This window comes from Ruditapes philippinarum, unplaced genomic scaffold (assembly GCF_026571515.1).
Source record: "Ruditapes philippinarum isolate M1 unplaced genomic scaffold, ASM2657151v2 ctg516_1_1_1_1, whole genome shotgun sequence".
Classification (NCBI taxonomy): domain Eukaryota; kingdom Metazoa; phylum Mollusca; class Bivalvia; order Venerida; family Veneridae; genus Ruditapes; species Ruditapes philippinarum.
Genome location: NW_026861855.1, coordinates 169,745 through 183,515, shown reverse-complemented (window position 1 = coordinate 183,515; position 13,771 = coordinate 169,745). Strand labels below are relative to the sequence as shown.

At 32.0% G+C, this 13,771-nt stretch overlaps 1 protein-coding gene across 1 annotated transcript; it reads left to right on the top strand.

Annotated features, from left to right (window-relative positions):
• Positions 1-1,638: 1,638 nt before the first annotated feature.
• LOC132717127 (uncharacterized) lies at positions 1,639-7,256 on the top strand. The gene is made up of 2 exons (XM_060700530.1): positions 1,639-1,794; positions 6,738-7,256. Exons 1-2 carry the CDS (start codon positions 1,731-1,733, stop codon positions 7,151-7,153), a joined length of 480 nt encoding a protein of 159 aa, XP_060556513.1. The 5' UTR covers positions 1,639-1,730; the 3' UTR covers positions 7,154-7,256.
• The last annotated feature ends 6,515 nt before the right edge of the window (positions 7,257-13,771 follow it).

Below are 13,771 nucleotides of genomic sequence, written 5' to 3'. Positions count from 1 at the left end.
AGCACGTTCTGTATTTTCGTCTTACGATGAAGAATTAATTTTTTCTTCATGAGGAATTTTCAAAACAGAAAGAATTTTTTTAAAGTCTATAATCATTTTCTGTGTAATTTTGGGATTCGAACGTGCTACAATTTGTGGACCCTCGAAGAGTTTTTCAACCTCTTTACTCCGTCGTCTTACTACTCATATTTTTACATTTTGGCCCTTATTGTTTTGGCATTTCAATCTTTAAACACATTAACGGAGGATAATTTGTGTCATCGTGGTAGGACTATACCACAAGAATTACAAAAAAGAACATATCTATATCCTGTAAATCTAGTATTACTTTCACGAATTCAAGAAATCAAAGCCTTCACACATTAAGATTTGCTTGTACATGTTCATCTAATTTTGTATTGGGTGTACAGCCAAATCCTACCTGTCTATTGAGGCCTTAAAAACAGACAGTAGGGTTAAGATTGACAACATCAATAAGATAAGACGTGCAATTTTAAAGCAATACAACACTGACATTCAGACTGTAATTCTATTTCGTGAGAATTATCACGTTTCAGACCTTATGGACCCGGCCTGATTAAGACATAAGTATTACTGGAATATATGTAAATGTTATAATTGTTGGCATTTAGTAATTAAAAAGATTGTTTTAAGTATCAAGGAGTGAGCATTTAAGAAATGGTTATGTTCTTCTGGAATACATGAAGCAACTGAGCAACCTAAGCCTGATCTATGTTCTAGTCTTACTGTGAATGATTTTGTCTGAATGAGAAATGATTCCAACATGGAAATTCCTCCATTCTTTTTAAACGTCTTATCCTTGAATTCAAATAAATCAGTCTACGTATGAGTTTCTCAATATCATTTTTACTCCACCACATTGCTATGTTTACATTTTAGCCCTAATTCTTCTGGGGTTTTATTCATTTACACTTGATCAGGTTATAACTGGGAAATTTGTCACTTGTCGTCCTGGAATGTCTGTAATTAGAGCATTAAGTTTTACGACCTTCAAACATTAAGATTTGCCTGTACATCTAAGTTCTAATTTGGTGTTATATCTCAAAATCCTACCGACGGTTAAGACAACGTTGATTCATTAAAATATGTCATATAAATTTACAATTATATGAATAAATAACTTTACTCTGTGACGTATAATACGAAACAACATCTTTTACATTACATGGTAACAAAATGAAAATGTAGCCTTGTCATTTCTTATACCACGTGACAGATTTAAATACACATACGCGTGAAAATAAGATTTATTATAAGTAAACAATGATTATCCTACTTTAACATGATCTCGTGACATTAATTAGTTGCCCTATCTTTTCAGTAGCTGTGGGTTTTTTATTAGACACGTGGTCGTGCGTTTTCAAATGATTTTAGATAATCAAATTTTGAAAAATAATACAACTGTAAATTTTCATTCGAAAATTTTAATTGAAAAGACTAACAAACTATGTGTTGTTGTTTTTGTTGTTGTTTATTCTTTTTTAGATAATACAAAACAAACGAATCTCGCTCATACTCATACCTGCGTTTACAGAGTGTGAATTTCAAAATGTAGGGGGTTGCCAATTTCTTACCAACTTGTCATAAATTCACGTGATTTTGACTAATATCATAAGGCTGTATATATAGCGATATTTATAAACAAAACAAATAAAGAAGACTTTCTTAAAATATTATATGATTTCAAAGCGAATAAGATAATTATTATCATGGACATTACTCCTAGACTAATCGTTTACAGTTTTGTTTTGGAGTCATTTACTCTATTATTATGTAAGTATTAGATATCAAGCAATTTCAAAAACAAATATTTTCTGATCATGTCATAACAAAATGTGAAATAGATTTATTTCTATTGCTTTCCATAGGAAAATCGCGATATCTCATAGATCGAAATATGTATAATTGTACTAATCTATTCATAGATTCATAATGTATGGGGGTAGAAAACAATTCAAATTTTCTTATAACAATGACATAATTAACTAAATTTGCAACAACAAAACATTTTGTCAAATAATGTCTTAGTTGTGGGTAATACTCACGTTTTATGTGACCCTTGTTATTAAAGGTTAGTAAAACCTTATAGATTTTTTTTTATAAAATATATTAACAGTAAAATATTTTGCGTCCATAATGTAATGGTCGATTCTCGAAAGATGTGTAACGCCGGATGTCTTTGTTAATTATTAAAACAAATGAATTGTACTTAAATAGAATAAAATGTCCCGAAACAAATTAGTACTCTGCAGTTTTAAGTATTATCCTATTTGTAATACAATTATTTCGTGCATGTGCAATTTTAAGTCAATTTACCACGGTAACCGTATATATTTCATACAAACATTTTGAAAGTATTTAGTTTAAATCTAAACGGTACTTTTGCAGCAGATGTATTGCTTTATACACTTTAAGGATATGTGGGGGTAAAAATATAACCCTTTAATTTACATTTATATGTGAAGGTTGGCGGCGCATTCTTGAATATTGGGTTTTGTACGGTCGCAATACTGACCATTTGTAATTGATTCTTTCTATTATATGTTTACTTGCTTTTAATGCTCATTTTTTCACTAATGATGTAGTAGTATCTTTACTTTTTGAAATCTCTATCTTTAATTAACTTATATCAAATAAATTTTATGTATCATTGAAATTAACTTATAAATCTATACACATTGATACACAGGAAACGTTTAAATTAAGGCAGTGCCACAGTTCGTTTGATGCAGTGAAATGATTTAAGCCGCTTCACGACAAAACCAACATAATGGGTTTGCGACCAGCATGGATCCAGACCAGCCTGCGCATCCGCGCAGTCTGATCAGGATCCATGCTGTTCGCTTACCAACTCTATTACAAGTAGAGAAACTGATAGCGAACAGCATGGATCCTGATCAGACTGCGCGGATGCGCAGGCTGGTCTGGATCCATGCTGGTCGCAAACCCACTATGTTGGTTTTGTCGTGACGCGGCTCATTTAAGGGACTCCGCTGAGGTTTTTTGACATCACGGGACCGGAAATGATTTTTCGAGATTTGATGAAGATCTATACTAACAACTTATTTGCAAAATTTCAGATTTCGATCCGTTTTCCAGAATGATTATTCTAAATGTGAAAAATGACACAAAATTTGAAAACGTTGCAACGTTTTGCACTCAAATCGCACAAACATACGATTTTCAATGTATTTCTTAGTATATTTCTTAATATTTTATATATATTTCTATTTCAAGGGCCCAAGTTGATCTATGCGAGAAAATAAAATTTTCTGTCTTTAGGCTTTTAGAACTCAGTGGAGTTCTTTGTACACTGAACATAATGGTTAAGTAATTTCTTGAGTAAGTTAGTTTAAACATATTTATTCCCGAAAGAATATATAATGTACATACAAATATATAACAAACAAAACATTTTTACACAATGGAAAAGGATGAGAATGAAAGACAAGTCTTATAGAATTCTTCTCCTTTGGCGAACTATATTGTTTGTCTTAAATAAGATTATAATTAGTATATACTAGACAAGGGAATAAGTATTAATTATACACACATAAAAATATATATTTATATATAAACTTTTAAACTTGAGTAAGTTCACTACCTCCACAAAAGAAACATATAAAAAAGTGCTTCTTAAAGAGACTTTACAGACTTTTCTTTGTAAACTACGGGCAGCAGAAATAGTGCAAGCTTTTTTTAGAATTTAATGTTAAAGTTATTGTTTTCTCATGTAATCAGAGTGTTTCTAGCTTCCTCTTATTTCTGTTCATGATTGTTATCTCAGGGTATCATGTTCGAACATGGAATTAGTATCATAAAAATGTGTCAAAGACGTCTCGAAACAATCATTCTTTCACTATTGATTGACTTTTGCTAAAAGAATATTTTTAAAAGGATAGTGCAATCCTCTTCCACCCATTAACTTTGCTTAAACTGTTAAATTACTTATTTCCAAGGACCACAGGACCAGTACAATAATCATCTACGTTCAGCTGAAATGATCAAGTTAAAGCGGCCTTCAGCTTTTGTAAAGGTTAAATATGTTATCTTTTCATAATTATTATTGTCAAAAACATAAGAATTAAATGGAAAATAAAATAAAAATAATAAACAATAAGGAAACCCTTCGATACATCTAATCCATCGCTTGCTCATGAGAACTCCTTTCCAGATCTTCTATTTCTAGAACAAAAACACTGACGCATTAAGGGCGCTGTTTTGATGAAGGCTAATCAGTGATAGGATACACTTTTGAAAGATAAAAAACAACACGGAATTGTTTATTCAACAGAATAGATTGCCGCTTTAAATGAAAGACATAAGGAAGATATTGTTAAAGTCATAACAATATCGAAATATAGAAAGTTCTGAAAGCTGCCTCCAAAGGATCCAAAAGATTTTAAGAAAAATGAGCCGCGTCACGACAAAACCAACGTTATGCGTTTGCGACCAGCATGGATCCAGACCAGCCTGTGCATCCGCGCAGTCTGATCAGGATCCATGCTGTTCTATTACAAGTAGAGAAACTGATAGCGAACGGCATGGATCCTGATCAGACTGCGCGGATGCATTATGTTGGTTTGTCATGGCGCGGCTGAAATCATTTTTTATAAAATTGTACTAAGATTTTATAAAAAGTAAAATATTCACAATCCAAGAAATTATTTACATGTTTTATGTAATTATTGACTGATTGTGCAGTATTTATCACGATATTTCTACTGCGAGTCTATCGCACGACAAGGATTTTTGCATAGTATGGCCTGTTTTTTGGTAATTTACGTAGAATTTAAGTGCCGTTTGCAATGTGTATTTCACTTTATAATATTAACCTTTAAGAGCATTTTAGAGTATTTATCACTTGAACAACGAAGCGAAATTATTTATCATGAAACCATCCAAATGTTAGCAAAGTAGTCTTATATAATAGTGACTTCCATACAAAATACTAAATCATTTTAACTGTAAGCATAAGAAGGGAAAGATGTTGCAGGTAATTGGTCAATAAGTAACTGTTTCAATAATCGGACGCCAAAAAAATAAATATACACATTTGAGAAATGAAGATTAAAATATTTCGCAAAAAAACGTGATTTAGCGTGTTGAGACTATTTCTTCTTTCATAAAATATAATGGTTTTAAGAAAAAAAAACCTTCAAGAAAATCAAAATTGTGAAAAATGTACTAAGATTTAATAAAAGTAAAAGATTCAAAATTTAAATAATAATATACATGTTATCGGCGATATTTTGCAGTAAATACCACTACCCCGCAGTACGGACAATTTTTACATAATTTGACCTCTTTTTGGTTGGTTGGGTTGGGAGGGGGGTATTTACGTGGTTTGTAAGTGCCGTTTGCAATGTGTAAATTACTTTCTTTTTTCCTATAGCAGTATATTTTTTAAATACATCTTCAAAACTTAAAAAAAAACAGCATGAATCTGGAGGCATGTTACTTTTATCATAACAGTCCGCTATTAAAGCTAATATACCATAACAGTTAAGTTCATTATCGTTTTGATAAAAGAATTGAGCATGTTAAAACTAATTATGATTACAGTGGTTTTAATGTCATAAACGCATAAGTCAAAGTTGAGGATGAAAGAAGAAAATGTAAATTAACGCGTGTACTTGTTTAATGTATGTTATAATTGGCATGCATTCAGGTGACAATTTCAACAGCATTTAAAATTCAAATTGTTAAGCATATATTTTTTCTTTTCCATGGACAAGAGATCGATATTAAGACTGTTTAAAATGAAGATGAGGGACAGAAAGTTTCTAGTTACGCAAATGTCTAACCTGTCATTTACATAAATGTATCAATCTTGTTTCACGTGCTACCGCGCATCACATGATATCTGTCAAAACTTGTATATAACTTTTCCAGCACGTGACTTTGTCATAACGCTGACATGAAGCTTACCGCCCTTTTGATTTTCATTAGTGGAAACGTAGACATGAAATACGAGGTCGGTGCACACTTTTCGTGAAAAGGAAAATTTTAAAAATATAATACATGCAAATCATTAAGCCTTCCTTACTTAATCATATAGATAATTTACAGTAGTACCTAGGTAACACTATTAATAAAGAGCTATTGCTATGTCAAAACAGTAAATATAAACGATTAAATTAGAAAAGAATGTTTAATATGTAGATTTCTTCTATTTCCTTCCTCAGTCATTATAATGAAGAAACACCTTATGTATCTCTTTAATATTTTCTTAACTTTTTCGTATGTTTTTTTTTTATTTCTGTCTTTATTATTCTATAAATTAAATGATGATAATGATGATGATTATGATTATTATTTTTGATGTTGATGAGGATGATAATGATGATAGAAATGCTAATGTTTGATAATAATGATGATGATGATGACGGTGATGATGATGATGATGATGATGAAAACGACGACGATGATAAGGATGGTGATATTAATAAAACACGTGAAACAATAGTGGTAATAATAATATGATAATGAGGATGATGATAACGACGTTGACAATAATCAAAACGACGACGTCGATGATGATGATGATGTTGATGATGAAGATGAAATGATGATGATGATGATGATGATGATGATGATGATGATGATGATGATGATGATGATTATTATTGTTATTGTTATTATTATTATCATTATTATTATTATTATTATTATTATTATTATCATTATTATTATTGCTTTTTATTATTATTTAGGTCATGGCCAGCTCGAAAACATGGGCATGCTAGCCTTAATGGGCGGAGGTGGTATGGGTGGTATGACTGGTGGGATGAGTGCTGGTCTGGGTATGGGGATAGGTGGAATGTCATCGATGGAATATGCGACACTTGACAACGCTGTCAAAGCTATTGTAGGTCCGCATGCCAGTCCAGATATGGCTCTTATAAATTACGCAACGCAGCAAGGAGGTTCGCCAAGAGGTTTCATGCAGATGATGGGATATATCCCGTTCCTCCAGAATATTGCCCGTACAGTTGGAATTCGGCCCGTACCAGGTGATACCCAAAATAATAATGTGGCACAGAATAGCGATTCCATTATTATGCAGAGGTCGGTAAGATGGATGCGAAATAATGGACTCCTTTTCTCGGCAGGTGGCGCTATGTTTTAAATTAAATATAACAGGAGAACGTGCATTGCGTTTCTTACTTTTCCTTTAGATGTATAAGTATTCTATAACAACTTGAATAAAAAGAATAAAGTTCACCTTCCGTGGATTTATTAATTTAGTTTTCGCGTTGAATCGTCTTTGTAAATAAGTATCTATCATTTGTATTACATTAAATGTGACAAATGTTGAGTTCTTCATAGAGTTTCTGTTTTAAATATATCCATGTTATAGTTTTGATTTGCCGTTTTCTTGCAGAATGTTTCAAAAATAAACGGTGAATCATTTTATATACATTTCTTTTATATATTTTCAAGTACCAGTTGCCCCTTTTCTGTTCGAGGTGCAACCATTTAAAAAGGGAATAAAACATTACATGCCTATTCATAGCTATTCAGGCATTCATAATAAGTTATGTCCCTTACTTTTGACCAGATTTGATATTCTTGGAGGATACGAATTTGTTCATATTGCCATTATATATTTAAACTGTAAGTTGTCTTTCCAATGTTTGTTTGGTGCTCAAAATTAAAAGGAAATGCTAGCCACTTTGACCAAGCCTGTATTTTAAGAGAACAAAAAGTGTACATATCAGTTTCTCTACTTGTGATAGGGTTGGTAAGCGAACAGCATGGATCCTTATCAGACTGCGCGGATGCGCAAGCTGGTCGGGATCCATGCTGGTCGCAAACCCATTATGTTGGTTTTTCTTGACGCGGCTCATATGTGTTCACTGCATGTTAACAAGACGATGTACGTTGTATAAGTATAGAAAATAAAAGTTCTGTTCTGTTCTGTTCCATTCCACAGAGCAATGCTAAATAACATGTGCTTTTTATCAATGCATAAAGTTACGTTGACTTTCCATCTGACTACACTGTCTTGATGGGATCAAATCCTAGCCTACGTCTATCATCATTGTCCATAGAATTGATGAAAATTCACTAACCAGATGTTTGTTGCAAAGATCTATAACCTTCTAGATTCTAGAGAATGAATGAAAAGGCCAAAAAACACACACAATTGAAATGTTTAGATCAAGAGTTCGAAACAATATTTCAAAGATAAAATTTAAATACCGTGTATAAGTGTTTTAAATAAATCTTTACAAAATCGTAAATATTTTTCAGTCCTACAGCAAGGGAAGTAAATGTCTCATGACTGTGATAATTTTTAACACTGGTACAGTCCCTTGGTTTATTTTACGAAGAAGATTTGTAAAATTTGAAGAATAAGCTATTTAAACGTTTAAACTGTGACTTATGACACAGATGGGACAGTTACAAAATAAACAAAAACTAAAGAAAAACCAAACTCAGCATATAACACTCTTTTTTATCTATTTTAATTCGAATATAATTCCCGGCCCTACTCTTTTTATAAGATATTTCTTCACTACTGTTAAAATATTAATATTGATGTTTTTTTTTTGCTCTTTTTCTCTTTTTTCTTCTTTTTATTGTGCTTGCCTGATGTTTATTATGGGGGTGTTGTGGTATTTATGTATTTATTTATTTATTTAGTTAGTTAGTTAGTTTGTTTGTTTGTTTGTTTGTTTGTTTGTTTTATTATCTTTTATTTTTTGTTAATCATCTATACATAACCGTTTAAAAGATTTACGATTCAAAAGGTTCCAGAACACAGGGGTTTGAGGTTTCTTTTTGTATTTACATACATTTACATGTTGTATATGTGATCTGTATTTCTCTATCATATCAAATTTTGATTATCTCCCATTGACTATGATTTTGAAATCAGCGTCATTACAATTCTAACATTTAACCCTTTACCTCATATATACGCGAAACAACGCACTTTCGAACCCCCCCCCCCCCTTTCTGGTCTCAAATAGTGAAAAAATGTCCTATTTGGGCCCCATTTGAGAAATTTTGTTTAAAAAAGTGACCACTTTTTCGGCGCGGCTCCCAAGCGAAATATACATCAGGGGGTTGCCAGAAGGGGGATGTGTCCCCTTCTGTTTGGGGGGTTTGAAGGGGGCGGTAGCCCCCCTCATCGCCAAGAAAATTTTGGACTTGTGAGAGGCTAAAAATGACCCCAGGTCGATCCTAAGGTAACGTGTAACCAACGCTGAAAAGCCTTAGACTCTATATCAATACCTTGAGAAGTTGCAGCACTTTGAAATAAATTTTGATGGAAAAAATCAAGGCAAAATAGTGATTTTGGCAATTTTGAGATGTCCCCTCGTTGCCATGGTAACAGGAAATTTAAGACTGAGCATGTCGTTACAAAGGCAATGGTCTAGACAGCATTTGTGCCAAGTTTGATAAGTATTTGAAGCATTTTTTATAGTTTCTTAGCAGTTTGAACTTGTAACAGGAGGCTTTTCAATTAAAACGACCATTTTTCACAATATGCTCATGAGGGAAAGGGTTAAACAGAAAATAATATGGTTACCTCCAGAAACAACTCCACCATTAAGTGTTTCATTGGTGTTTGTTTAAGACGAATAACATGTTAGTAAAGAAATAAGAAACAAAAAAGATTTGACAAAAATGTAGAAGAAAGGTGTTTTATTTCATATAAAGGAAATTTTTATATTTCAAACTATTACTGGTGTTGCAAGGAAATGTCACTAAGGTCAGAAATTGTAAAAAATCATCTGATGTCTGCGTTCAACTTCTTCCGGAATGACGTCACTTACAGTTTCATTTTTTTGTACTGATATTCCGTGTACATCCATGGATGTTTTCATCCCAGTAAAATTAGTTGTTTTCTTCCTTATTTCATAATCAACAACACATAGATCAAAGAGAACCTCACAAATAGGTTTCGCTAAATTAGATCACATTCACTGTGAACATTTTGGCAGACAGTCTGAAATATAGGATGTCAAGGAAAAAATATGATGACCTTAATTTCAAAATTTCCTAACACAAGCTGAAAAGTGTATATACTGTTTTTAGAACAAAAAGGTGTGCAAATTGTGCGTAAAATAATAGCTTAAATACTCAAATGCTTTTATATATGTTAAGATTAGAAAAAAAACATAAAAAAAACAACAACAACATGACTTCAAGTGCAATTAATTATTTAGTATAAACCAAAATATCAAACATGTACTTTTCTGGATATTTTACATATATACATATGATTGCTTATATACTGGATGTACTAAATATTGTTTCCAATCACCCTTTGTCCAGTCTCCACATCAATCGTCTAGACTATTGCAATAATAAGTAAAAGAGAAAAGGGCAAACGGGTTTTTTTTAATGTAATTAATTACAAAAATCCTTGCAATGAGTTTAAAAAAAAACAGACCGAAAACAACTGATTAATTCTGAAATCATTTGAATATGCTTATAATAACGCAAAATAAAAGACAGTTTAGAAATACCATCAGTTAGAATTAATAGATACAACAAATCTTTATATATTCCATCGGTTGAAATCGTAGTTAAATGTTACGTATGGTATAAAATGATAGACAACAATTCAAAAATAGTACAGTCTGCAATTTTCATGTAATTTCGCTGTAATGATCACTTTTTTACCGGCTACTTCCATTATAGACAAATTCACTTTAAATATCACATATATAATACTTTAAGTCGTCTAATTTCATTAATTTAAAAGTGTCAAAGTAGGCGGAGAAAGAGGCCAAAATATTCAAGCGCATTTTTTCTATCTGATTACAAATTAAATCTTAACAAGTCCATGTCATTTTTAATAATTTCATCCACAGATCTTCTCTTCATTTTGTGTTGATTTTTTTTTCTCTATATTTACCACGAAATTATTACACGCCTATTTCTAATCTTAAATTTGTGCAAGTCTGCTGGCTCGGTGATACACTGATTGTCTTCACGCAACCTAAAATCATCATTAAAACCACTTCTAAGCTATCTTGTTTGTCCAAACGACACTTACAGCGGGTACACAAAGATTGGAAGCAACGTACTGGCGCCAATATATTGTACACGTATATGTTAAGGAACTTAATTTCTGTGTGTGTCGGAAAATGGGAACTTTTAAAACAATTCATCATCTCGAGAAAACAATTTATTATTTCGAGGGCTTATTGCGAAACGGTTGTAACTTCTTCTTTGTGTCATGTGAGTTAACACCATTTCAAAACAAACTCTCGATCTGAGCTGCAAATTAACATTATTTATGTATGTACGACGTATTTGTCAATCAGTAGCTTTTTGCAAAATCCACGCAGACTGATCAGGATCCAAGCTGTTCGGTATCAGGTTCTCTACTTGTAATAGGGTTTGTAAGCGAACAGCATGGATCCTGATCAGACTGCGCGGATGCGCAGGCTGGTCTGGATCCATGCTGCTCGCATACGCATTGCGTTGGTTTTGTCGTGACGCAGCTCATTTGAAACTTAGAGTTATCATTGCTGAAACACCTTGAATGGTTCAGAAATTACGGTGTTTGTTTCTCACGTTTCCACTATCAAAATCACCATTTTAAAAATATATAGATTATTTATTCATTTATGCCAAATATTAAAGAGATAAATTTGAAAAGTTTCGATATTTTTTTTACTCTTCTAGTCTTTGTTTTAATATCTAATTATTGTTGCTTCTTTACCAATCATTTGTTGGTTTTCATCTGAATTGATATCTCAAGTCATTTGAAGAAAGCTTTTTATTTCTCTAGGACATGTGCTTTCGTTGCGTTTGTAAACGTTTGTATTTTCGTTCAAAACCAGTTGCCCTCTTTATCATATCGAATTATCTGAATATAATGCACTGAAAGAGAAATGCTTTCAAATTATTATAAAATCTATTACAGAAGAAACATCTATGATCAAAAGAACCTCCTTATCTAGCCTTACACCCCATGCATCTATAAAATCTTTCAATTATATATCTATCATACATGTTACCGCTTCAAGTAAAAGCTAATAAACGCAGGGATTTCGACATGATGACCGAAGATTTCCGTCAGATTTGACTTTTTAATATATCTTCATATAATCAAACGCTTTTTTCTTCCCTTTAATCAAGCCGATAACCTTATCATAAGAGATCCAACACTCTTGGGATTCTGTATGAGCAATTCAAAGAACCGAAGGGGGCCGCACTACTTTCATTCATGAAAATAAAAAGTAAATAAAAACGCTTTATTACGTTACTTAACCTTATTTACGGGTGATTGTTAACCTGTTTTCATCGTTGAATTTTGCAGTTTTCAAGTTGAAATATCATTTTAATTGCAGCTATTATCGTTCTATCGCTTAAAGGAACTGCTTTATCAAGTGGCGATCATAATACTTATTAAAGATTTAATATGAAATACTTGTATGTCAAGTGTTTGTATAATGTAAAAATAGATGTATTATATGTATATTTCTTCATAATTTTTTTTTAATCTTTGCAGTTCATATGTGTAATGCAAAGAAAAGAAGATAAATAAGATCCGACAAGCTAGAATCACTTAATACCACAAATTTCGATCTCTTAAAACTTTTTTTCTTTCTTTCTTCTTTCTTTTTGTGAAGTTGAACTTCAAACTTTAATCCTAAAAAATCTGCGGTACATGCCATTAGAGTATTTGCGTCATCTATGGTTAGTTACGATTTAAACAATTAGTATTTAAAGGTACGAAAGACCGGTGGGGACATTCTAACTTCATGAATTCCCGATTTAATCTTCATGAATTCCCGATTTCATCTTCATGAATTCCCGATTTCATCTTCACGAATTCACGATTTCAACTTCACGAATTAACGAATTCAACTTCATGAATTCACGATCTCAACTTCATGAATTAACGATTTCAGCTTCATGAATGTTTAAATTCACGATTTCAACTTCACGAATTCACAATTTCAATTTCATGAAGCTGAAATCGTGAATTCGTGAAGTTGAAATCGTGTTTTCACGAAGTTTAAATCGCGATTTCATGAAGTTGAAATCGTGAAATAATGAAGTAGAAATCGTAAATTCATGTAGTTGAAATCGTGAATTCGTTAAGTTGAAATCGCGAATTCATGAAGTTGAATTCGTGAATTTGTGAAATTGAAATCGTGAATTCATGAAGTTGAAATCGTGAATTCGTGAAGTTGAAATTGTGAATTCATGAAGTGGAATCGTGAATTCGTGAAGTTGAAATCGGGAATTCATGAAGCTGAAATCGTGAATTTGTGAATTCTGCATGTTGAAAACGGGAATTCAGGAAGTTAAAATTGTGAATCCATGAAGATGAAATCAAGAACTCATGAAGTTGAAATTGCCCTACTGGTCTAATAAAGGAACTCCACTGAGGTCCAAAGTTCTAAAAACATTACATTTGAATTTCTTACATAAATCAACTGGGACACTTAAAACGGAAAGATATGCAAAAGATAATTGGAAAATTGGGAAATATATTCTGGCATAAACTGAAAATTGTTTTGGTTTTTTTTGTGCTACTATTCTTAGCCTGTTTTTAGTGAAAAGTGTTGCAACACTTTTCAAATTTGCAAAATTTTCACAATTAGAATGAACTGTAATGACCCAATTTAACCAGGTGTTTGTATGCTTTTAAAGTTAACAAAAACATTGTATTAAGTTCAAATAAGAGATGCATTATGAAAATTATATACTAGAAGAAACTTATATGCAATCACAGGTGAATGACATTCATCTTCTATTACCTACAAAC